Genomic DNA, 25,089 nt, shown 5'->3' with positions numbered 1-25,089 from the left:
TCATCTGAGAAGACCCTGATGCTGGGAAAGATTGAAGGCGGGAGGAGAAGGGGGTGGCAGAGGATGAGCTGGTTGGATGGCATCACCAACTCAATGGACATGATTTGAGTAAACTCCAGGAGTTGGTGATGGACAGGGAGGCCTGGCATGCTGCAGTCCATGGTGCTGCAAAGAGTCAGACACGACTGAACTGAACTGAAATGAGGTTCGAAGACTCCCTTCAAGCCCAGACATTAAGAATCTACCATATGATTCAGTTTACCTTATCAGTGAAAGATACCAGAGATTAACACAAAACTTAAATTCTTTTCCTGCCTTTTTTCTGTTTTTAACTTGAAGGGGCCTAATGCTCTACCACTTTCAGAATTTTCTGTCACTACAAAGGGAAGCTGACCAAAGAATTAGGAATGCTCTGGCTTCTGGATGTTTCCACCTCTCCAACACTATTCACAACAGGCACACGCCTCATCAACTGGCTTGTCACTTACCTGAGTTACTACAATGTTGCACTCAGCTGCGCGGTCATTCTGGATGCAGTCATCTAGAATAAACTGGGGAACCTGTGTGGTTTTACCACATCCGGTAGCACCTCGAATAATGACAACTGGGTTCTGACTAATTGCTTCCAAGATTTCACTTTCAAATTTCTTCACAGGCAGTAACTCTCTCTCCTGTAAGACCTGTATTAGAAAAGTTACACTTCACATGTCCACCCACATATATATCAGAAGCTACTACTAATTCTGGAAAAGAAACTGCCATCTCTAGGAAAAGAAAGCCTTCCCACTGGCTTAATACTCAGAAAATACTTTTTGAGAAAAGAATATATATATATATATATATATATATATATACACATACACACACACACCTCTAATTGAACAGCCTCTTTCCATTAAATTTCTGGAAAAAAAAAAAAAAAAAAACCTATCTTTTGGCCTTATCCACATCCTTATTTTCCTCATTTTTATCCTGGACATTACATATACATTACCTTTCTTCTAACATTTTAAGTCGCTTTATTCAGAAAACACCAAAACACACACACACACGGAAAGTTATTATACTCCATCTCTTCATTTACATTAAGAATCACAGGCCCTTAACTCACTACTCCTATCCTCAGAGGTAACTAGGAATCAGTTAGATTAGTATCTTTGATTTGCTTTCCTAGAAAGGGCAAAAATATATTATTCACTGTTTTGAAGCTCTTAAGCCCCATTTGTTTAAATACTTCAGACTTACTGCTTGCAAATCACGATCCTGTTCCAGCTGATACATTAACTCATTCTTGAGGTCCATGCTAATTTGTTCGGGAGTAGCCTGTAAAATGGGAAAGCAACAGTCACACAAAGGCATAATTCAAATGAAGCTGAATTCATTTCTTTAAAACTAGGCATCCGAATGAAATATGTTCAAAAGTAAAACACAGAAGTCTGATCTCAACAACAGTGTTGCACTCACATAAGCCAGAGGCCCCTCATCAATGTTGCTGCTAGTCCAAGGATTCCAGTTGGATTGTGGCGGTGACCAAGGAACCACACCCACTGGGTTTTGCCGCTGAGATGGCTCAAACTGAGCCAGTTTGCCAAGGTTGAGTGCAACAGGCACAGAGGGATCTTCAGGCTATTAAAAAAAAACAAACAAAACCAAAAATATCAGTTCTTGTCTGACTAAAGAAGGTCAATACAAAGGTGAAGAAATGAGTAGCTGTATGCTTACTAGGGGCACGATCTCAAGATTTAACTCTTGAACAATGTTCTGCAGCTGATGCTCCAGATCTTGAGAAAGATTCACTTTGTAAGGCTCCACCTACAGAAAAGGGAGAGTCATCAGAACCGTGTGACATACGCATGGACACCACTCGGGTTTACTACGGAAGGGTTAGGAGGATGGAGTCGATACTAGTAGTCGATACTACAACAGACCTAAAGCCACCAAAAAGTCAGTTTCTTGGTGAAAGAATTACTTTAATGATGAGGAGTAAGGCCATTTCCATTTCTTGAGGCAAGAGTCCTAGAATGATCAAACATCTTTAGCCAAATATTAAACAGAAGCTAAACTGAATCTCACGGGCTTCCCTGGTGGCTCAGTGGTAAAGAATCTGCCTGCCAATGCAGGAGACCAGGGTTTGCTCTCTGGGTCGGGAAGATCCCCTAGAGAAGGAAATGGCAATCCACTCTAGTATTCTTTCCTGGGAAATCCCATGGACAGACGAGCCTGATGGGCTACAGTCTATGGGGTCACAAAGAGTTGGACAGATTTAGTGACTAAACACCAGCAAAACTGAATCTCATATTATCTCTCTGGGCTACTAAGTCTAAAGACTCACTGTCTCTCCTTCTTTCTTCTTTGTAAGTCCAGAGTAAGGTTCAATCACTCCAAGGTGGTAGAGTTGTCTGACAAGTGACAGCGCACAGGACTGTGCTGCCAATTTTTTATTTGATCCATGTTCGCGTGCAAAAATCCCTATAATTTAAGTTCGAAATTACCAAAGAGAAAAAGATAAATTGTCTTAAGTACAGAAACATCTCATCATAAGCAACTAGGAGGTTAGGGTACAAAAGCTGACCTAAAATGCAGAGTATGAATTCTAAGCTCTTTTCATTCTAACTGCTAACTCAAACCATTACCATTAACAGCTGACCATCGGTTATAGGCACACACTAAGACACATACCACATACAAATCTTTACATTAAAAGCAGATAAACTATTTTAATGAAGCTGTCATTATTAACATCATATAGCATTAAAACGGGAAGAATTTAACTTCTGAAAAATAAAGGGTTAAAAAGCAAATCAAAGGAATGAAAATGGGTCCAAAGTGCCTAGGCCAGGAGTCGAGCAATTTTCTTCTATTAAGGGTCAAAAAATATCTCAGGCTTTAAGGCCATATAGTCTCTGTCACAGTTACTCAATTCTGTCTCTCAAGAGTGAAGCCATTTACTAAGAACACTTCAACTAGAGTTTGACCATGGGCCCAGGAACCAGAAATGTTATCATGTTTATAAAGAGCTTATAAATATAAGACAGAAATAATAATGTGTCATATATTTGACCCACCAAGCTTAAAATATTTATCTGGAATTCTACAGAAGTTTGCTATTCCCTGATGTAAACAAATGACTGTAGCTATGTTCCAAAAAGCTTAAAACTCCTATCCACTCAAAGTAATCGTAAAAGTCTAGGATTAAAAAAATTCAACATCATCTCCTAGTGCTTCTTTCAAAGACTTGATTTTATTCTAAGTCTTTGATACACTACACTTAAGTCGTAAGAATTAGACACTACACATAAGTGCATAATTCTCAAGCTGGAAAGAATCTTTACCTACTTCCCGCAACTGTGGTGAGGTAAACTGAGTCCCAGCAACACAGGTATGATTTAGTTGAAATCACTAAACTTGTTAGAGACAAAATCAGGTACACAGAGCTATTCTATACTTTCAAGCATGACACACTGCCTGCTTTTAAACTTACTAAGAATAAAGAATACATGTTCATGCTTGTCTTTTTACTTCCTTTATGAATAACCCCAGTCAGTTCCTTAAATGCCTCCTCAAGGGTAACTTTCTCACCTTTCTGTCTTGACTCCATGACTCTTAAATGCTCACATTCACCTTTAGACCTCCAATCCTATCATCTGATTAAATCCTTTCTAAATGTCACTAAGTTTTACCTGAAGGAGCTCTATCTTTTCTGTATCAATGCAAAGATTAATTCTTTGACACTGGCACATTCCTCAGCAGCCTACCACCTCTCACCCTTTGAAATACAATACTAGCACAATCTTTCACATGTAAAATTGGGAAACTGGGCCTGCTAATCACTAATATTCTAAAACACCCTAAATGGTACCTTATAGCATGGACTCTGTCAAATTAATAATATATGTGGCTCAAGACTTTATAATGAATACTACTAAACTGTACAAGACTCAGAATATCAGGAAAGCAATAACACTTACTTCTGCCTATCTGCTTGATATAAATGGTCATTTCTGCAATAAAGCTCCTGTAACAACATATACAAACAAGGTTAGAAATTTCACCATTAGAATTATTAAATCCAGGATTCTTAAATCAGGCTTTCCAACTGCTTAGGCAAATCAAAGCAAAAACCACTGTAAACATTTCTGTTCACTCCTAGAACAAATGAAGTATATAAACGTCAAATAATGTACAACACGGCATGAGACAGCTGTAATCAAACTTGATGAGCCAACTGTTCATGGAAAGAAAATGTTAGGATTTGTGATTCCATATTTACTTACTTTAAACTGTATTTCAAGGCTGCAGTCTGAATAGCTAGAAAACATTCAGTGAAAAGGAATTTTCCACTTAGCCTGAGGCCAAGAAATAAAGTAAGTCCAATACTCTCCTTAAACTACAGTTGTGGTTGTTCTAAGATTCTTTGCACGGGCCACCCACTAATGATTTCAATCTGTTACCATCAGCTAAAAATAGGCTCGTATGCACACATACACATGGGTATACGAACACTGAGCCCGTGTCAGTGGCTCGAAACAGAGATCTGGTATCTGCCTGCAGTTGGAAGTAGCCCTTATTAACAACAAAAAAAATTAGCTTATTTAAGTCAAGTCTCGGAGAACAAAATATTTTTGAAAACTACAGCTAAAATAGCTAGCAGACACTAGGGAATAAATTTGGGCTTTAAAAAGGGGAAAATTGCCCTTTGGAAACTATGCTTTCTGATCTTTCCATTGCATATTCTAACCTTGGCTTTGTGCTGTGAATAAAAGGTCAGGTGAGACTTACAAAAAAAAATGTTAAGATTCCTTCCTATACCTCGTGAACTGACCTTCAGGCACAGCGGCTTCAGGGGTCAAAGGCCACTGGCTTTCAGGGAAACAACATCCACCCTTTCATTAATGACACCGATGCCAGTATGTTTCTCAGCCAGGCTTAAAGTCAGCACTCAATCTCATTCTCCTCCACCTAGGGGGGAACAGCAACACCAGAAATCAGTTTACAATAGTTTCCCATGTGATTGCTTAGTTCAGCCTAAGCAGCAGCACATGTGTGTATGAACACAGACCTCTAGTGTTGCTGTCTGTTATGCCTTTAAAGGACATACAAAGAGCAATGCTGTCCAAGCTCCCCCAACTGCCTCTGCCTTCCTTGTCATAGCCTGAATTCTTTAACTCTTTGTATCAGAATCAATTAAGATATTAAAAAAATTTACAATAAGTTTCAGGCATACTTAAATTATCTAACTGCCCTTAAAGTTATTAAGAGCTACTAAGCCCAATCAGTGTAGCAAAACAAAATTTAAAAAAAAAAATCATCAATAAATGAATCTTTCTTTTATAATCTCTGATGGTTTAATAAAGTCAATGTCAAAATTAAGTATTTGAGAATTCAGGATTGAATAAAACACTGGGAAGCAGGGGGAACCATGCTCTGAACATCATTTTGATCAATATCAAAGTTTTATTTCTGTAATAATTATTTTAGGGTTGCTGGATGCAACACTTTGATTTTTAAGGAAAACAGTTTTGATGCATTTTGACTTAGTTCATTTAAGGACAGCAAATTAAATCATCCAGATTTTCATTAAAACATCCCCTCCCTTTCAATAAAATATTAGTGCCCCCAGAAGAATCTTATCCATATGAGCCTTCCTGGGAGTAATAATTACTACACCCTGGAATGCTCTCAGGAAGAACAGCAAGCAGGCTGAGAAACATACTGTCACTGTGAGAACCTCCTCCTCCCTGTATGTTCAGTTTTATGAAATTTAACAGAACAAAAGTATGCTAATTTAACTCACATACAAAGATGGAGGCTCTCCTTCAGCTTCACAACAGGCCCTTAAAACTTCACTAATAGGACTCGAACACAGGCAACTTTCAAAGCCGATGGGAAATTTGGTTCTAGATGTAACACCATCTTATCTCTGAAGACTCTAAACTTTAAGTGTCTAACTTGACACGTTAAAGAAAAACACATTATAACTGCTTCTAACACCACAGAGAACAACAAACTCACTACCTCTGGCTGACTTTTTAGTCAAACACGGACAAACCACTACTTGAGGCTACTACTGAGGCTTTTGCCTCTCAGATTCATACGAGAACCAGAAGTCTAGCAACACAAATAGCAGATTTTTTGCAGATTTTATTCTTACACAGAAAATTTTTGTGATTTTACTCTTAAAATCACACTCCTAAGTGGAAGCCATCACAAACTGCACATTACACATCAGTGACAATTCTCGGTCAAAGTAACACATCTTTTCACCATTTCTACTCATCCACAAACTGAACCAGATGCCACGTACAAGAACAGAACAAGAACTCTACAAACCCCTAACTTACTATAGACGGAAAAGAGTGAAACAAGCAAACCTGTTGTGATCAGGACCCACTTGGGTGTACTTATATTCTCCTTGAATCTTTTCTTTTTGGAAATATTGGTTCAGACGAGCCTTAGCATTTTCCAAGGTCCAGTTTCCATGAAGTCCAGCATTTAAATCCACTTCTTCAGATTCAAGGGTCTGTTGAATCAATGATAATTAAATTTGGCTTCATGATGCTATGTATATTTAAGATACACAATTCTATAACAACAATTTCTTTGTACCATGCTTTAAAAGTGCAAAAGTTGTCTTTTTTTAACAGCTTTTAATCCTAGTCAAAACTCAGCCAGAACTAGTTTTTATTCCATGTGACGGTCCTATTGTATAAACACGCTATTGGTTAATGTATTACACATTTAAACTGTTCCTAAGAAGCCTTTGACCACTTTCTTTAGGCTGGTTTAAAAACTTTAAACAAATAAAGCGAAAAGATTTTCACTGGTGGTCCAGTGGTTAAGACTTTGCACTACAAGGGGCATGGGTTTGATCCTTGGTTACGGAATTAAGATCCTGCATGCTGCACACAGCCAAAAAAATATAAGTATCTATCTATTTGGCCAAAAAAATAAGGTATCTATCAAGTCAGAAAAGTAAGCTGTCTTATCAAAGCACTTTTACTGCAAGTGATCAAGAAATGAGGTTTACTAAGGCAACTAAGTTTCCTACAAAGCAGATGAAGAGACATTTTATTAATACCAGGGAAAAACAGTTTTATTTCACAGGCAATTCTAGTGACCAGAATTAACAGGTAGCTTAGATTTATGGTGTTTTGCATGAATTATCAGTCTCAATTAATTAAAACAATCACTAAATTATAAAGTTGCAAATATTTTAAACTGTTCCATGAACCAAGTCCTAAATCACACTCTAGGAGATGTAAAACAGGGTTATACAGCCTTACCGCTTGGACTTCCTGTTCTTCTTTTCTTGAGTAATAATCCTTCAAGTTGGCACCTCGATCCCAGGTGGGCACATAGCCAGAGCCCCCACCTCCAGAATTATTTTCTATTACGGAAAGAAAATGATGTTCTTTTAGCAAATCAAATTGTACAAACACTCTTAATATTTTTTTAAAACTACTCCTAATTTAGATTTCAGAGCTCTATTATTAGAAATTCAAGATTTCAGTTATTTGGAAATGGACCTGAAATCTCTCACTTAACCAAGTGTTACCTCACTGAATACAGGTCTAAATTGCTAACTGTAAAGATGGTACGCAGCAGGGTGCTGCTAGTAATGATCATGTGACTGATAACCTGGCATACATTATCATGTACCTCTGTTTTAAGTTGTTACATATGTAATAACTGATTAAAGGTTAACTGTTTCTTCACTAGATATGACCCTGAAAGAAAGCTACAAGCTAGTGCTAGAGATGGAAATAAGAAGTTTAAAAAGTGTTAAAAAGTGATGAATTTTAATGAGAAAGCAGAGTAAAAATTGTACTTAATATTGCCTAAAACTGTTTATTAATACTTTTTAAAAGTTTACTCAAGTAATCTTATAAGTAAACATTGTTATCCTTGTCTCATAAACACTGGATCTGAGACATAGGTAATTTGACAAATATTCCAGGTAACTGACCCCACAGGGGACACACTAATGAAAGTTTTGATATATACAGAATTCAGCAGTGACTGGGACCCATATAGCAAACAAACAAGCCTACAATATTTGGTAGAAGTCAAGTTAAAAAACAAGAAAGGGCAGTATAAACCCCTTTAACCAAATATTCTAGCCCGTGCAAAATCTATCCAGAGATCAAAATCTATTGACAGAAAGCAACTGAGCTGTACCACTTTTTAAGAGATTAAATAATCTGGTTGTATCTGCAAACTTATGAAGATCTTGAGTTCTCTTCACATTAGGACTTCAGAATAGTTATTTCTATCTGTCCAAGTGAGAAAAAGATGATGACTGTGCAAGACAGTGTCATGTGCACACATTCAAGTCCTTACCTGCCTGGAGAGTCAGATGTGGAGGAAGAGGTCCTCCCAGGTTTCCTGGTAAACCTCCATCATCTGTTGTGGTATCAGATGAATCAGTAGCTGAGGGTGGAGGGGGTGCTACCTATAAGAGGAAAAGTCAAGGCAAGGTCAGTAACTTTGCCTTCAGAGACCATTAAATTCTCTAAAACTCAGAGGAGGCCCATGTGTCACCCCCTCTTTTCCTCATAATATTAATATTGTTGCTTTCAGAATTAAAAAACTATTATGTTCTCATTTCAGGCAGAAAAGGTAAGGGTAATAAAAATATCCATTAATTTTCTCTCTGGAGATTACATAATTATGTAGATGAAAATAATTTTCACACAAAAACTGGGATCACTTTATGCTGTATATATCATTTACCTTTCTGCATAACTCAATAAAGCTATGAGCCATGCTGTGCAAGGCCATCGAAGATGGACAGGTCATAGTGAAGAGTTCTGACAAAATGTGTTCCACCGGAGGAGGAAATGGCAACCCACTCCAGTATTCTTGTCTGGAGAATCCCATGCACAGTATGAAAAGGCAAAAAGATATGACCCTGAAGGATGAGTCCCCCAGGATGGAAGGTGTCCAATATACTACTGGGGAAGAGTGGAGTGCAATTACTAACAGCTCCAGTAAGAATGAACCAGCTGGGCCAAAGCAGGAATGACGCTTTGATCACAGGATGTCTAGCAATATCCCTGGACTACCGACTAGATGCCAGTAGCAACCCTCCCCCTGTTCTTAGTCAAAAATGCAATGGGGACTGGGGGACATGCCCAAACTGCCCGTTGAGAACCACTGGAAATGACTGAAATTGTGGAAATGCAAAATAATTCAACTCTTATCCTACAGAGAAAGAAAATGGTAACAGCCTGCAAAAGCACATATGCAGTATCCTCTGATACAGCAATTCCATTTCAACTAATCTCTCCCCAAGACAGATGAGCAAAAATACAAAAATTTATATGTATACACATGCATAATACATAGGCTACTCATTTTAGCATTGTAAGTAACAGTAAAAACCACAAAAATCCATCAGTAGAGGTTAGCTGAAGAAACTATGGTACTATTTTAGTGAAAAGCAGGTAAGTAAAGGAAAAAGAAAAGTGTACACAAGATACTGTTAGTAAAATAAAGAGCTGGGGTTAGGAATATTAATATACATATTTTTTTTTGGCTTATAGTTAGAAAAAAGAAGATTGACTAATAACTAAAAAACAAAAACCCAACAGGAAAACAGATGGAGGAGGCAGGGACAGAAGTCAGACTTTTCCAAATATACTTGTTTCATTAATTTAACAAATTATGAAACTATTTAATGTAATTGTCCAGTTTTACAATGATCCTTAAAAATTAAAGCAAAATGAAAACAAACCAAAGGATAGAGATGACAGAATGACCACAAAGAGGAATTATTTCAACGTGAAAGTGCAGTCATTTTAAGTCTGCAGTAGGATATGGGGGCTTCTTCCCAGGTGGCTCAGCAGTAAAGAATCCGCCTGCCAGGCAGGAGATGTGGTCTGATCCCTGAGCTGTTACGATTCCCTGTAGAAGGAAATAGCAACCCACTCCAGTATGCTTGCCTGGGAAATCCCATGGACAGAGGAACCTGATGGGCTACAGTCCATGGGGTTGCGAAGAGTCAGGTATGACTTAGTGACTAAACAACAAGTAGGATATACCCTAAATATGAAAAGAACTGCAAAAACTTAAACTTTCCAGTAATTGCATAATTGATAATAGCACTGGAATTTACAGCATGAGACTGCTGTACATGTATTATTGAATAAGGCAAGAGTAATTATGTTAGGGCTGTGCAACGAAACACAGTTTTGGTTTGGGGGTAACAGACAAACAGATGCACACGAAGGGTGAGAAAAAACTCTGCCATTCTGAGTTTAAACTGGAAGCATCAGGGTGAACTCAAAATATACCTTGTCTTGGAAAAAATTTTCCCAAGCTTTGTACACTGAAAAGGCTAAAACAATAACTGATTTAGTAGCAAGTCTTGGCACTCAGTTTGTAGTCTCTAAACACCACCCCCCAGGAAAAAGAGCCAGGGATCTTAACATCTCTAATAGTAAAATTCAAGCTGAGTCAAACATATGATATGCCACAAAGCAAGAAAACAATCAGACTAAGGGGTAAGGTTGCTACTGCTACTGCTAAGTCACCTCAGGCGTGTCCGACTCTGTGAGACCCCATAGACGGCAGCCCACCAGGCTCCCCCGTTCCTGGGATTCTCCAGGCAAGAACACTGGAGTGGGTTGCCATTTCCTTCTCCAGTGCATGAAAGTGAAAAGTGAAAGTGAAGTCACTCAGTAGTGTCCAACTCCTAGCGACTCCATGGACTGCAGCCTACCAGGCTCCTCTGTCCATGGGATTTTCCAGGCAAGAGTACTGGAGAGGGGTAAGGTTAAAGGAACTGAAAAAAATCAATCTGAAGGTCCTACCAGCTAAAAATGGGACAACTTAAACAGCAACAAAAAGATTAATGAATGTATTAATATGTTACATATTTGAATCAATGAGTTCATAATAATTGTGGACTAATACATAAGTGATAACCTTTAAAAGATACTAGGGATGAACTTAACTGTTAAAGGGAAAGAATCAAACATTTATCTTTAACATTTTCTGTATAAACTACATCCCAGAATAACTGAATTATTGATAAAGAGAGGTTCTGTTTTTTTTTAAAGGTGGTTTCTTGTTATAAAAGTATTTGAACTAAAAAAATCAAAGAAATTTACTGAAGAATTAAATCCACAGTGATATTAATAGCTGCTAACGTCCCATCAGGTGCCTCCTGATGGGAGTACAGACTTAATCTTTGGAGATTTCCTGTGCCTGCCCCTCTACTCCAATCAAATTGAAATCTGGTCAAGTCTCTAACCACCAATTATGAGGAACAGAGAAATACTTTATGATACCAGGGGGCTGTATCTGCAAGATCTAACGTGTGGGAAACTAAAATAAACAACATGCTTTAACGAATTCCAAAGAAAAATTAGAGAGAGACGGGGAGAGAGAATCTAGTGATGAGAACACCAGACATCAATTAAAAAACACAAGACAACATCTGGAACATAATTTAAATAAACTACTAAAAATGGACTCACGGAACAATCAGGAAAATCTGAGTACTGACTGGGTGTTTGGGGATGTTAAGAAACTATTAATTTTTTTTAGTTTGATAATGGAATTGCTGTGTTTTTTAAAAAGATTACCTTTTAGAAATACAAACTGAAACAGTAACATATGAATGACAGGATATTTGGGATCTGCCACAAAATAATCCAAAAGGAAAAAGGTAGACAGAAATTAAGAGATGAATCATGATTGGTCATGGTGAAAAGTATTGCAACACAGGGGTTTGTGATATTATTCCTAGTCTTACTTTGACACACATCTGACATTTTCCATGATTAAAAAAAAGTTTAAGTATCCTTGGCATTTAGAAATAAGTCACTTTTGGCAAGTACATTCTGTTGCATGAAAGGGCAAGTAAAGTGACACAAACAGGGTTTGGTGAGGATGGGGAGGTAAAATATAGATGGCATGGTAAAGATTTGCTTGTGATAGAATATTTTTCCAAGTTCATCGCTCATTCATCTAACCAAAAAATATTAAGTGCCTACTGTATGGAACAGAACTATTCTAGACGCTAGAGAGATAGCAACGAATTAAACACAGGAACTGCTACCCCCCCCCCCAACCCCATCCTCTGCTCTCATGAACTATAGTATGAGGATCTAGGGGTAAAAAATAGATTAAAAGAGGGGTCCTCAATCTCAGTATAAATGACATTTCGGGTTGGATGATCCTTTGTTTCAGGAAGCTTTGGCCTCTCCCCATTAGATGTCAATAATGCCACCATCCCCTTCCAGTTGTAACAAATGTCTCCACATATTGCCAAACATCCCTGGGGGACAAGATCACTCCCGGTTGAGAAGCACCAGACTGGAAGTTAGTAAGCGATAGGGACAAAAGCAAACAATGAAAGGAGACAGACCACCAGGCTAACAGCAGATTTGCAATTTTCAACAGGATGGTTGGGAAATAGCACTCTAGGCAGAAAGAATAGTCAAGCACAAAAGTCTTGAGACGGAAAAGGCGCTAGCCTATTTGACGAATTGCAAGAAGGCCAGTGTAGAAGTGAGGGACAAAGTAGAAAATGCACAGTTGGAGCCTTACAGAAAAGATCTGAATGTGTTACAATTCTAACAAGAAAAAATTGAAAATAGGATACTATTTCTGGTATGGCACAGTAGCTCCTACTATACTAACTCCTGCAGGTAATATGAACTCCAGAAAAACAAAAACCCTAAAACTCTCCTCAGCTATACACAGGCACTAAAAAGTGAACAAAATCTTGCAAACTCTAGAAGGAACTTGAAATGAGAAAGCAAAAAATAGAAAGTATAATTCCAGCTTATTATGCCTTTTATTACTAGGAAGACCATCTCAGACAGCTAAAACTCAATAGAAAACCCAGTCTTTCTGGCCAGAAGTATCAAAGGATAAGAATTTGGGGACACCAAAGCTGCTAGAAAGTAAGAAAGAAATCCTGGAAAGGAAACAAAAGAGGAATCCCAAACTCTTGTGTATAAACTTTCCCCAAATCTCTGGCTAACCTTTAAACTATATATATGCAGAGGAGATTTCAAGCCTCCCAGCACAGGATCAGAAAACTGAAGTGAGATCTGAACTATCACTCAAAAGACAGTGCTGGCGCTTAAGTCCATCTCAATTAACTGCTTGACAACACAATGACAAAATACTCTTTGGAAGACTAACATCATTTAGTTTCCAAAATGTAATAGTCACAATGCCCAGAATATAATGCAAAACCATTTGACATACAAAGAGGAAAAATCTCAAAAGCACAATTGTTGTTGGGCATTCAGATGCAATTGGACCTAGACAGCAGTGGGAACCCGTCTTTCAAGATGGGAAAATGGCTTTACTGGCCTCCAACAGCTGTTTTATTAGATGCAATGAAGCAGGTGATATAGAAGCAAAAAGTAAAACGGCAGAAGAAATGATAAAGATCAGATCCTGCACCGAAAGAGAAACTAAGAAAAAAGATGCTATTCCAGAAGACAAAGGAAACGTCAAACAGTGTGAAATCAATTATGTAAAAAAAATTCCAGAGCTTCCAAGACCACAAGCTTAAAATAAGAAAGACGACAGAAAATTCTGAAAAAGGCCCGGAAAGATGGATTCTTGCATGAAACACTTCTGGACAGGAGAGCCAAAATTGAAAGCTGATAGATACTGCAAATCACCAGGATTTTGTTTCTTTTTTTCAATAATAAAACCAGTGTTTTTACAGGAAAAAAAAAGCACAATCAACAGAGCCCAACCCTGAGATGGCCCCGATGTTAGAATTAGCAGTTAAGAATTTTAAAGCAGCTATTGTAACTATGCTCAATGATATACAAGAAATTCAGTCGTATTATGAATGTATGCTTATACTGACTGGATGAAAAGAAATGCCACCAGAAAAACAAAACCTGTTTAAAAAAAAAAGGGGGGGGGGCAATAAACTTAGGGGGGGGAAAAGATAGTATCTGGCGGGCGGTGGGGGGAGGAACTGACAGAACCAACAAAGAAAATAATCAGTGAACTTGAAGATACTGATTATCTTTAACATATATATGAAATCATCCAATCTGAAAATCAGAGAAAGGAGGAGAAAAAGACGGTCCAGGACCTCCAAAATAGTTCCAAAAGGTTTCTTATATATGTTAACATGAAAGTCCCAGAAAAAGAAGAAAAAAAAATTAAGAAATATTTGGGGGAAAAAAAAATAGCCAAAAGTTTCCCATATTTGATGAAAGACATAAATTTACAGATTCAAGAATTTCAGCAAACTCCAAGCAGGATGAGTACAAAGAAAACATCACAGCCAAGCTACTGGAAACCAAAGAAAAAAACAAAGCAACCAAAGGAAACATATATAGGCAGAAATGATTGGATTACTGCCCACTTCTCATCAGACAACAACGGAAGTTAGACAACAGTGCAACATGATCTTTGAAGTCTTAGAAGAAAACCGGCACCTCAGAATTGCGTTGAATCTTCTATTCAAGGTAAAATAAAAACATTTTTACATAAAAGAGATGGAAGAGTTTGCCACCAACAGACCTAGGAAGAGGCTTAAAAATATAAAACCAAAACACACAACTAGAATAGGTCGTAACACATGGAACAAAGGCCAGTGGGTCAAATATCTGAAAAAGAATCAAGGTCGTCTTGTCCAATCTTTTCATTTTACAGATGGCTCAACCAAACTAATTAAAAATCTTGTAATTATATAGTGGTACACCATACTAGAAAGTAAACTCAATTCCTGGGTAAATGCAATGGAAAGGTAAAAAACATGTATTTTTACCTTTCTAAGCAAGTCAGAATACAAAAACCCATTGAAGGGTGCTGAAATTAATGTTATTCCTAAAGGTTTTATAAAAACTGGATCTTTCATGTAATACCTAAGGCATCTGCTTAAATCATAATGTGATTTTTTTCATAATACAACTTTCTAAAAACATCAGCAATACCACTATTTTTGTGAAAATTCAAACTTTCACTTTTTAGTTTATTTTTCAAAACTTTTGCTGCATACACACAATATAATTAAAAATAATTATGGTATAAAAAACACAAGAATGATATTCTACTGTACCAAATACTATTTTAACTCTGCTAAGAAAATGTCAATGGGAGCAAATGTATTTTAAAATGTTACTGATTTTTATATTCTGTTTAAAATGTTATTTTTGAAGTACACAGAATACAACAGACTCTGAAAAATCAGTTTTGAATGAATACAATATGTAAAACCCTAAGACATACCGACTAAAGGGAATCCCCAAGTCAGGTACATAATGAAAATGAAATCCAAATCTTTAGGAAATTATCCCAGTTCTCTGAGAAAACAAATCACCCCCAAGGTTCACTAAGGAACATATTAATATACTATTTAAAAACAACACTGAAAAACTATCACCCTGAGCCTCCATACATACTGGATTAGCATAATCTTATACGTCTCAAGTTGTTTGGCCATACTTACCCCAATAGCTGGGACTTCTTCACTCTTTAGTTCATTTATTCGAACCAAATAGTTAACAAAGTCTCTGGCAGCATTGCTCTGTGCATCTTTTTTATTGGTGGAATTACCCATGCCAGTGTAATTATATCCTTCCACTCGAACCTTCAAGAAAAAAATATATTGAGAGAGTGACCTGGGTAATTTTGGGATTTAAAAAATTCATACTTTACTAGACCATTAAGGGATTACAGTTAATTATTGGAGATATACTTTATAAACATAGTGAAAATAACATACCTAAGAGAATTCACATGCTATCTTATAAAAAAGTGCTTAATTCATACTGTCCAGTGATAAACTAATCCAAAAGCAAGAATGTTAACTTATGTGGCTCATATAATTTCTTCTAATACAACATTAAGTTCCACATTAAAATCTGATTTTACAAGACCAAAGAATAAACTAGCCGTACTTATTTTAAAGCTCTCTGATGTGAAGCAGTTAAGAATGCACCTACTTTCTACTGGAATTAGTAACTAACTACAGACAAAGTTAATCCAATTTTTCTAGTCTGCATTACTGGTAGTGCATAAAGTGTGAAAGACACATTGTTTTAATTAGAATAATTTACCTACCACGATGTTTTAAAAGTAACGCTCAGGGAATTCCCTGGCTGTCCAGTGGTTAGCACTCAGTGCTATCACTGCAGGGGACATCGGGTCCACCCTTGGTCAGGGAATTAAGATCCCCAAAGCTGTGTGGTGCAGCCAAAAGTTTTTTTTAAATGATTGATTTCATATCACTTGAAAATGATTTATAATGATAGAAATAGCAGGGAAGTCACAATAAAGGACATAATCCAATGTACAACACATTAACATTTCCAAACAGAAAACATTATTCTTTTAATAAAATAAGCCTTAAAGTCACATAAATGCAAAATGTATTTTTTTTAATACCTCACACATGAATTTCTGTCTGTTTTTGTTCCCCACTGCTCTGATTTCATATGCTGGGGTCATCTTCCTTTTGCCACACCAGGCATACAGGAAATTTTTAACATCACCCATGATTCAAGTGTCTTCTTCAGACCTAAGAAACAAGTTAGTTAAAAACAGCATTATTTATAAAAGTAAACAGTGGAAATTACCAATCTGGAAATATCCAATGGCTGAAATTTACTGAAAATCTATGTTAAGCACAGGATATTCTATCATGCTGCTATTAACATTGCCTATTAAGAAATGTTAATGATGAAACTGGACCATCTATCACATTTTGTTTAAAAAGAAGAAAAGCAGAATACTATAGTTTGTACTACGCAAGAAGTATGCATAAATAAATCAAGACTGGAAAACAACTATCCCCCACAAATGGTTATTTTTAGGTAACTATATGTGATTTTTACCTTTTCTTAAAAGAGACTTTATGTAATCTCCTTTTTACAAGAGGTACTTTATGTGTTTTATCTAATCCTCACAACTGTGGGAGGTACACATGATAGATCCTACTATATCACCGTTTTACAAGGGAAGAAACTTTGGCATAGATAGGTAACTTCCAAGTTATCCACTGTGGAGGCCCAAGTTCAAACCCAAACTACTATATTAAGAAATGGTCATCAATTATTTCGTATATAAATCCAATAGTTTACCCTCATTCGCACTGTCTCCTAGCAGACGGTCCTCAAAGCTGCAAGCAATATATTGTTAGTAAGTCCAAATACATAAATTAATCAGTACTTAAAATAATTAATGAACCTAAATATATTATACCAAATCTTTAGGCCTTGATATTCATTAAAATTTGGAAATATTACATCTTCTTGAAAAACAACATATTGCACTTGTTAGCATTCTCCCTCTACTCCCTCTATAAGATAGCAAAAGATATTCAGCCTAGGTCTAAAATCTGAATTTAAATTACTAGCTAAGTATCTGGGACTAAATTTAGAACCAGAGAAAATACACTACAAATTCAATTTGCTGTGATGTGAGAGGAAACTCCAAAAAGTCTGTCTTCTGGTGATGCTCAGTGTATTTTGTTAGCACCTAAGTCTTGTGTCATCAAACTGGACTTAGTATAAAGTTTATTTTGTAGTCAGTCACCCTGTTGTTGTTCAGTTGCTAAGTCATGTCGGACTCTTTTAGACCCCATGGACTGCAGCAAACCAGGCAGACAGTCCTCCACTATCTCCCGGAGTTTGCTCAAACTCAAATCCATTGAGTCAGTGATGCCATCCAACCATCTCATCCTCTGCAGCCCCATTCTCCTTTTGCCTTCAATCTTTCCCAGCATCAGGGTCTTTTCCAATGAGTCAGCTCTTAGATGGCCAAACTACTGGAGCTTCAACTTCAGCCCTTCCAATAAATATTCATACTTGATTTCCTTTAGGATGCAAATCTCCTTGCACTCCTAGGGACTCTCCAGAGTCTTCTCCAGCACCACAATCTGAAAGCATCAATTCCTTGGGACTCTGACAGTAAAGAATCTGCCTGTAATGCAGGAGACCCAGGTTCAAGCCCTGGGTGGGCAAGATCCCCTGCAGAAGGAAATGGCAACCCACTCTAGTATTCTTGCCTGGAGAATAATTCCATGGACAGAGGAGCCTGGTGGGCTACAGTCCATGGGGTCACAAAGAGTTGGGACACGACTGAGTGACTAACACACACCCACACCCCACAAATACACCCACACCCTTCTTTATGATCCAACTCTCATGTCTGCAACTGACTACTGGAAAAACCAAACTTTGATGATGCGGACCTTTGTCTGCCAACTAAGTTAACCCTGGAGACACCCAATTAACGAAAAGCTGTGGAAAGCTAAGGATATCTATCTACAAATTGCAACCATGAATAATCAATTTAAAAAACAAGCCCTCAAGGTGAACGAGTTAACATGGAATATGAAGGACTACACTATCAAATTCCTTCTTCCCTCGGTAGTCTCATCTAACTCCATAATATTAAACACCAACTATATCATAATGATAACCAAATATATACTAAACATTTATAGTCTTTTTAACCTCCCAAACCAAATTCATCTAACAGACCCATTTGGATGCTACCTTGGCATCTCAGTCAATACAAAACTTTAAATTTCTTCCCCAAACCTGTTCTTCTTCCTCCCAAGCCCAGTTTTCCCATCTCCCCAAATGGCACCACCATTCACCAAGTTACTCACGGTGTGGGATCTACCCAGTCCCTGAAGATCCTCTATAGCCATCCCTTGTTATGTACCCGTCAGTATCCTTAAAGGAGCACCTACGTGAACTATTTTACTTAACCTTTACAACACTGTGCAAAAAGCATTATTATTATTTCCTTTTTACAGATGAGTAAACTAAGTCAAGAATAACCTGCCCCAAGAGACAGAGCTCCTAACTGGGGGACCCAGAATTTCCAGCCAGGTAGGCCACTGCTCATCCACTGCCCACTTCTGCCTCCAAGGCAGGTGTCCCATCTCCCTGCTATCACTCTGCACACCTGGAGTGCGGGAATGACGTCCTCAACGATTCCCACTTCCTCCACTCTAGCTACCCCCGAATCCTTGCTTCCCTTAAATTCTCACCACACTCCAGTCACATGGCCTTCTTTCAGTTTCCAACGCCTGCCTGTTAACACTCACTACTCCCTTCGGCCTCTGCGGTTCTGCCCCCTCCTCCGCCGCTGACGCATCCTCCGCCCCGCGGCCGACAGTTCAAAGGTCTACTACCTCCTCCGGGACGCCTGCCCTCGCCACCCGATCTCAAGTGGCTCTCTCCCTTTACACTAATTCCTCGCCACCTCTTGACGGAAACCTGCAGACGCCTGTTTTCCGACTGCCTCCCTCTCCCCCAACCCCAACCCCTGGAAAGGAAGGGCCGGGACGCTGCCTCAGCCCTTTACTCTCTGTCTACAGCGGCCGCAGAACAGCGCCCCCGAAACAACAGCCCGTTCTGTGCGTCTTGAACGACCGAAGGGCCCTAAGGCGAGCGCGGGGCCTCGGCGGGCTCAGCCCCACAGGACGACTCACCCCGCCCCCACACACCTTTCCCTCTGCGGCGAGAGCCGCGCCGCCGCGCTAGGCCGGAGGAGGAAGTGCGGCCTGGCCGTTAAGCAGACCGGGCCGGGAAAGGGTGTGCGAACAAGCAGGGCAACAACGGGGCTCCCCCGACCTCACGGGCAGCGCAGCGCGGCGGGCAGCACGCAGCCCGCAATCCGGGAACCCGGCGAGGCGGCTCCCCACCCCCACCCCAACCCGCCACCGCCCGCGCCACCGAACAAAGCCCTGCTGCAGAGCCGCGGGGCCCACGCCGGCCCAAGGAAAACCACAAGGCCGTTTTCCCCTTACCCTCTTCTGCTTTCCTGGTGCCCGAGAGCACAGCCCTCTTAGGACCGTCCGTAGCACGGGCTTTTAGCGACGGACACCGGAGAGCAAACCGCAACTTGCAAGAAAGCGGCTGCGAAATGGCTGCGATCGCGGCGCCAGGGGGCGGGGCCAGCGCTCTGCGCATGCGCAGAAAGCGAGCTGGGGGGCGGGGCGGGCGGCCCAGGCCGCCGTGAGGGAAGGGCGGGGCTGCGGCTACGTAGCGGCCGTTAGTTTCTGGTCGCCCGGGAGATGGGGCTGCCAATGGCGCCCGCGGTCCCGGCCTGACTTCCTTGTGTAGCGTTTGAAAGTTTGGGCGACTTGGGGGACCCGGTAGCATTTTAATGCATCAAAATGTTTTGCAGCTTTTGTCATAGGGACCTGTGGTAGATGAGGTGCCCTTCCAAGACAGAACTGAAATGTTAGGTGCTAACTTTATAGGGTTTTTGTTTTAGCTCCTAAGTCTTGTCTGCCCGCCAAGCTCCTCTGTCCATGGGGTTTCCCAGGCCAGAATACTGGAGTGGGTTGCATTTCCTTCTCCCGACCCAGGGATGGAACCGGTGTCGCCTGCATTGCCAGGCGAGCTCTTTACCTGGTGAGCCACCGGGGAAGACCTCAGAGGCTTGTTAGGGTAGTTAAACTAGACACCATGTGAAGTGGGCTTATTGTGTGTTCCTGACACACAGTAGGTGTTCAACAGATACTGTTGTAGTGATTAAAATACTCTTAACAGGAATGTCTCCTGAGAGAAATAATCTCAATGAAGGCAGGAACTCTGCCTGGCTCACTCAGGCCACTCTCTGTGTTAACGGAGTCCAAGCGTACTCTGCCTGCTACATGGACAGGCCAATGAATCAGAGGGGCGAGCTTGAAGCAAGGAATATGACTTTATGTTCAGAGAGCTGACTGGCCAAGAAGATGGCAGACAAATGACTCCAGATTGGGGGAGGTGAAGAAAGAAAATAGAAAGGCCATTAATCTTGCAACTATCTCCTAGAAAGAGAAGCCTCAAACAGAGATGTGTTCATTTCTTCCTTCCTGCCATCTACAGATGGACCGGGGTCTGAACAAAGACACTTTAACAGGCAGAGGGGCAAGATTCTCTCAGGCAGGCCATTATGTATGATTATAATAACAAAAAACTAAAAGTCAGTCAGATAGTTCCAAAGTGGAGTCAGAACTGGTTTTTCCCTGCTACAACTGGGGTACATATCACATGCTTACTAAAATGAATAGATTAAAAACTGTAAGGTTGTTTTTGCTCAAATTGGATATCCTTTTGTCTTCAGTCTTTGAAATAATTTGTATTGTTAACTATTGTAGTAGTCACTTAAATTTTTGAACTCTAGTGCTTCCCACAGAGTCAATAGTACAGAATATTTCAAGTTGGGATTGTTCCAGAGAATCCAGACTAATCAATTATCTGACCCCATCATACCTACCATCCTTATTTTTCACCTCTTTCGCTAAGTTTTTTTCCCTAACTCTTCTAGCTCATTGTGGTTAGTCCCTTGTTTTAGTATTTCTCCTATGATTAGAATAACACAGCATTTACTCAATCTTATTTTCCTCATGGGTTTGCTGTCTTCAACTGAAAACAAAACCATTCAGGAAAACACCTTAATCTTTTTCTTTGTCCCTTTCAGGGTGTAACCGAGCAGGATGCCATGGGAGCTTCCTGGGACAGGCCTTCCCCCAAATGTTCCCCCAAAGCTCCTCTCTGAAGTACCTAGACAATACTGTTTGATGCACATTTCCTGAGTTATTTTGCAGATGTAAAGAACCTCCCCTCTCCAGCAAATGGAAGATAATATGACCATGAGTCAGTTTGAGCCTAAGGACCAATTTTTTTAAACCCTGTGACACCGCCTCACCGTCAGCCAATCAGAGAATTGTGACAAGCTGATCGCAGATCGCCCCCTCCCATCTGGTTTTTAAAAGTGCTTTGCAGAGCTCAGGGCTTTTAAGGCATAAGCTTCCTGTCTCCTTGAATGACCTTGCAATAAACCTTTCTCTGCTGCAAACTCTTTTTCAGTTTGTTTGGCCTCACTGTCAGGCACACGAACTTGCATTACAAGGGTACTTAAACCAGAGTTTTGTTTTGTTTTGTTCATTTTATGATAAGGGAAACCCAAATAGCATAAATGGATTACAGGTGTTTTCTTGTAGATAAAGAACACAGCATTTTTATTACCAATGTTTTGAACTCATAGTCTGGTAGATGGATTACATATATCTGTTTCATCATTTTCTTGGAGACTGTCTCTTGTTCTTTCAATTGAGAGTAGTTCTTGTCTTTTCATTTTACTTACATTTCTCTGTGTCTATAAATTTAGGTGAAACAGTTATCTTGTGGTGTTGAATAGGTGTTTGTGGGAGCATCCCTATATAGACTGTGTGCCCAGTGTCTTTGATGTGAGCGCTGGATTTGATATGACAGCAGCCACATCTTTTCTCAGGGCGGGCTTGCCACCATCACCTTGATAAAGGGGGTCATGGCTGGTGTTGAAGTAGCTAGAGCCTGTGCAGGGTGTGAGGTGGGACTTTCGCTCTGCACAGTGCCTGTCACCACACTGGCAGTGGTCTCCTGAGTTGCTTGAGCCAAAGCCCTGGAGGTTGGACTCAGGCTGGCTTTGTTCCCTGTAAGTTTATATCTTTGAAGTTTTTTATTGAAGTGAAGTGGAAGTCGCTCAGTCACATCCGACTCTTTGCAACCCCATGGCCTCTACAGTCCATGGAATTCTCCAGGCCAGAATACTGGAGTGGGTAGCCTTTCCCTTCTTCAGGGGATCTTCCCACCCAGGGATCGAACCCAAGTCTCCCGTGTTGCAGGAGGATTCTTTACCAGTTGAGAAGCCCAAGAATACTAGAGTGGGTAGCCTAGCCCTTCTCCAGCAGATCTTCCCGACTCAGGAATCGAACTGGGGTCTCCTGCATTGCAGGTGGATTCTTTATCGCCCCTAAGTGTGTATATCTTTACTTCTCCCCATACTGGAGCCTTTGCCTCAAAGGAGGGGAGTGGTAAAGTAAGAAAGGCTTGTGTGCGCTGCCTGTGTAGCCATCTGTGGCTTTGCTCAGGAGCAGCCCAGAGTCATGTCTTATCCCATGTTGCAGCCACCCCATATCAATGCAAAGCTGTGGCATGGAGTGAGTGGGGCCAGAGCATTCACCAGGTCGTGACCAGGGGTCATGGTGGTTTAAGTGACCATGCTGCTGTCAGAAATCTGGTCCGGCTTCAGTGGCACCATTTGAGTGAGTGCCAACAACAGCCACTCTTGCCCCACTCAGACCACACCCCAGGCCCCCAGCTTGCCTCTGCATCTTTAGATGAAGTCTTTCCAAGGTCCCGGGGCACTAGGTTCATTGCCAAGCTGTGCTGTGGAGTATGTGGGGCTGGGGTATTCTCTTAGCTCAGACTAGTGTTAATTGCTCAGTCATGTCCAACTCTTTGCAACCCCATGAACTGTAGCCTGCCAGGTTCCTGTCCATGGAATTCTCTAGGCAAGAATACTGGAGTGAATTGCATTTCCTCCTCCAGGGGATCTTCCCGACCCATGGCTCAAACCCTGGTCTCTTGCATTGGCAGGTGGATTCTTTACCACCTGAAACATCAGGGAAGCCAGCTCAGATTAGGGATAGCAGCAAAGAAGCAACCACTAGGGCAGACCTCTCTCCACCCTGTCCGATGGCAGACCAGTACCTGCACACTCCTCATGAATGGAATCTAGGCTTCCCCGGCTTCTTTGTCCCAGTGGTCCTCCAAGCAGCCAAAGGGGCTTGTCTCTTCCGGGCAGGACCCCAGGACTGGGGGGTCTAGTCTGCGGCTTCACCTGCTCATTCCCCAGGGCCACCTGTGTGATTCCCCTTTTCCCCTTGTCCTCTCCCAAGGTCACAGGTCTCCACTCCATGCTTTTCTTCCCAATTATATGGGAATCTTTCTTGCAGCCTTAGTTGTTTAGTTTTTCTGCCATTTTTCAGTTAGTTTTCCATAACAGTTGTTCCACGTGTAGATGTATTTTTGACTCATTTGAGTAACAGGGAAGAATAAAATCTGATTCCCTGTTCGATTTGTTTCTTTTACTCTAACCTTTGTTTTCCATCGCTTTTGTTTCTATAATCAGTAAGAAGATGCTGCCTGAAGCTATAAGCGTACATCATGGCTTCGGGGAACACCTGCCCCTCTACCAGAATGTTAAAGAGCCTTTCTTTATTCAGCTCATAGGGAAACATCTTGACCCTGTCCACCTGTGGATGGCTGCAGAAAAAGAGGAATTAACACTTTCCCTAATGGAGGCTGGCCAAACCAGGAGATACTTTGCAAGACTTAGCGCCTTTTTACTTTACTTCCTTACCTTCTCTTCTCTGTTCTGTAAAAGAAGCTAGCATCCAGACCCCATAAGATGTCTTGGACTCTAGTCTGCCACCTTCTTGGATGCCTGGTTTTCTGAGTAAAATCGCTACGCCTTGCTTCAGCACCTTGTCTCCTGATTATTGGCCTGTCGTGCAGGAAGCAGACTGAGCTTGGACTCGGTAACATTTGCAGAGGGAAGTAAGCTCTGTTATCTTCTTAGTTTGTCATCTTGATCCTCATCCCATGGTGAGAATATTTAGACTATTGAATTAGGCAAATGCTACAAGTCTGGGCCTCCCCGGAGCCACGAACCACCCCCCCCTTACCCTCCCCGCCCCTCCCAATCTTCTGCCAGAGTCAATTGTTAACCATTTATCAGCTCACCACTGGCCTTGGCCCTGGCAAGTCCTTCAGCTGCCCTGGGTTTAATCTTCCCTTCCCTTGAACCAGGGGTGAATTAGATGCTGGTCTTTCAGCTCCAGCCTCCTGCCCTGCAGCTTAGGCAGTCAATGGTGAGTTGTGCTACTTCTGAGCTGCCCTAGAGAGCCTGTGTCCTGAGCCTGGGGCTCAGTGACAAGGTGATTGGGAATGGAACCTCACGTGGTACACAGCTTCTGAGGTTCCAGGGCTTTCCACACTTGCAAGATGACTCCAGGGGTAATTGAGAGACCCTGGTCCTTTGGGGACTGGTGACATCTGCCAACTGCCAACATTCTCCTCTGAGAAAGAGACTTCTGAAGCAGATCTCTGAACATCACCACCCCTCACACTTGAGGCTTTTGGAGTTTCTCTGAGCACAGCTCTGCTCCCATGTCTCAATCCCTCCATCTCAGACTCCTATGGAGCTCCCTCTGTAAGCACACCGAATGCCAGTCATGCCCAGATTCTGTTCTCAGCACTCTGTATACACTCTGCCTGGACTATCTTACATGCTTTCAACTGCCATCTATGTGTGAATACCCTC

General features: G+C 40.7%; 1 protein-coding gene across 2 annotated transcripts in view; it reads right to left on the bottom strand.

Moving 5' to 3' along the window:
* Positions 1–19,881, bottom strand: part of DHX9 (DExH-box helicase 9) — a 44,706-nt gene extending 24,825 nt beyond the window's left edge. The window contains exons 1-12 of one of the 2 annotated variants that reach the window (XM_015099353.4): positions 19,760–19,881; positions 16,381–16,513; positions 15,443–15,583; positions 8,341–8,452; positions 7,284–7,387; positions 6,372–6,520; positions 3,969–4,015; positions 2,333–2,469; positions 1,723–1,812; positions 1,465–1,626; positions 1,246–1,323; positions 489–680 (exon numbers count right to left, since the gene is read on the bottom strand). In XM_015099353.4, the coding sequence (XP_014954839.2) occupies positions 489–680; positions 1,246–1,323; positions 1,465–1,626; positions 1,723–1,812; positions 2,333–2,469; positions 3,969–4,015; positions 6,372–6,520; positions 7,284–7,387; positions 8,341–8,452; positions 15,443–15,583; positions 16,381–16,491 (1,323 nt within the window). In that variant the 5' untranslated portion in view covers positions 16,492–16,513; positions 19,760–19,881. Of the gene's footprint in view, positions 1–488; positions 681–1,245; positions 1,324–1,464; positions 1,627–1,722; positions 1,813–2,332; positions 2,470–3,968; positions 4,016–4,822; positions 4,937–6,371; positions 6,521–7,283; positions 7,388–8,340; positions 8,453–15,442; positions 15,584–16,380; positions 16,514–19,759 lie in introns of those variants that run through there. The other variant, XM_012187700.3, reaches the window with a different exon arrangement.
* Between the last annotated feature and the right edge of the window lie 5,208 nt (positions 19,882–25,089).

This window comes from Ovis aries, chromosome 12 (genome assembly GCF_016772045.2).
Source record: "Ovis aries strain OAR_USU_Benz2616 breed Rambouillet chromosome 12, ARS-UI_Ramb_v3.0, whole genome shotgun sequence".
NCBI classification, from domain to species: domain Eukaryota; kingdom Metazoa; phylum Chordata; class Mammalia; order Artiodactyla; family Bovidae; genus Ovis; species Ovis aries.
Note: the sequence above shows the minus strand (reverse complement) of the source record. Positions and strands in the feature narration are given on the sequence as shown.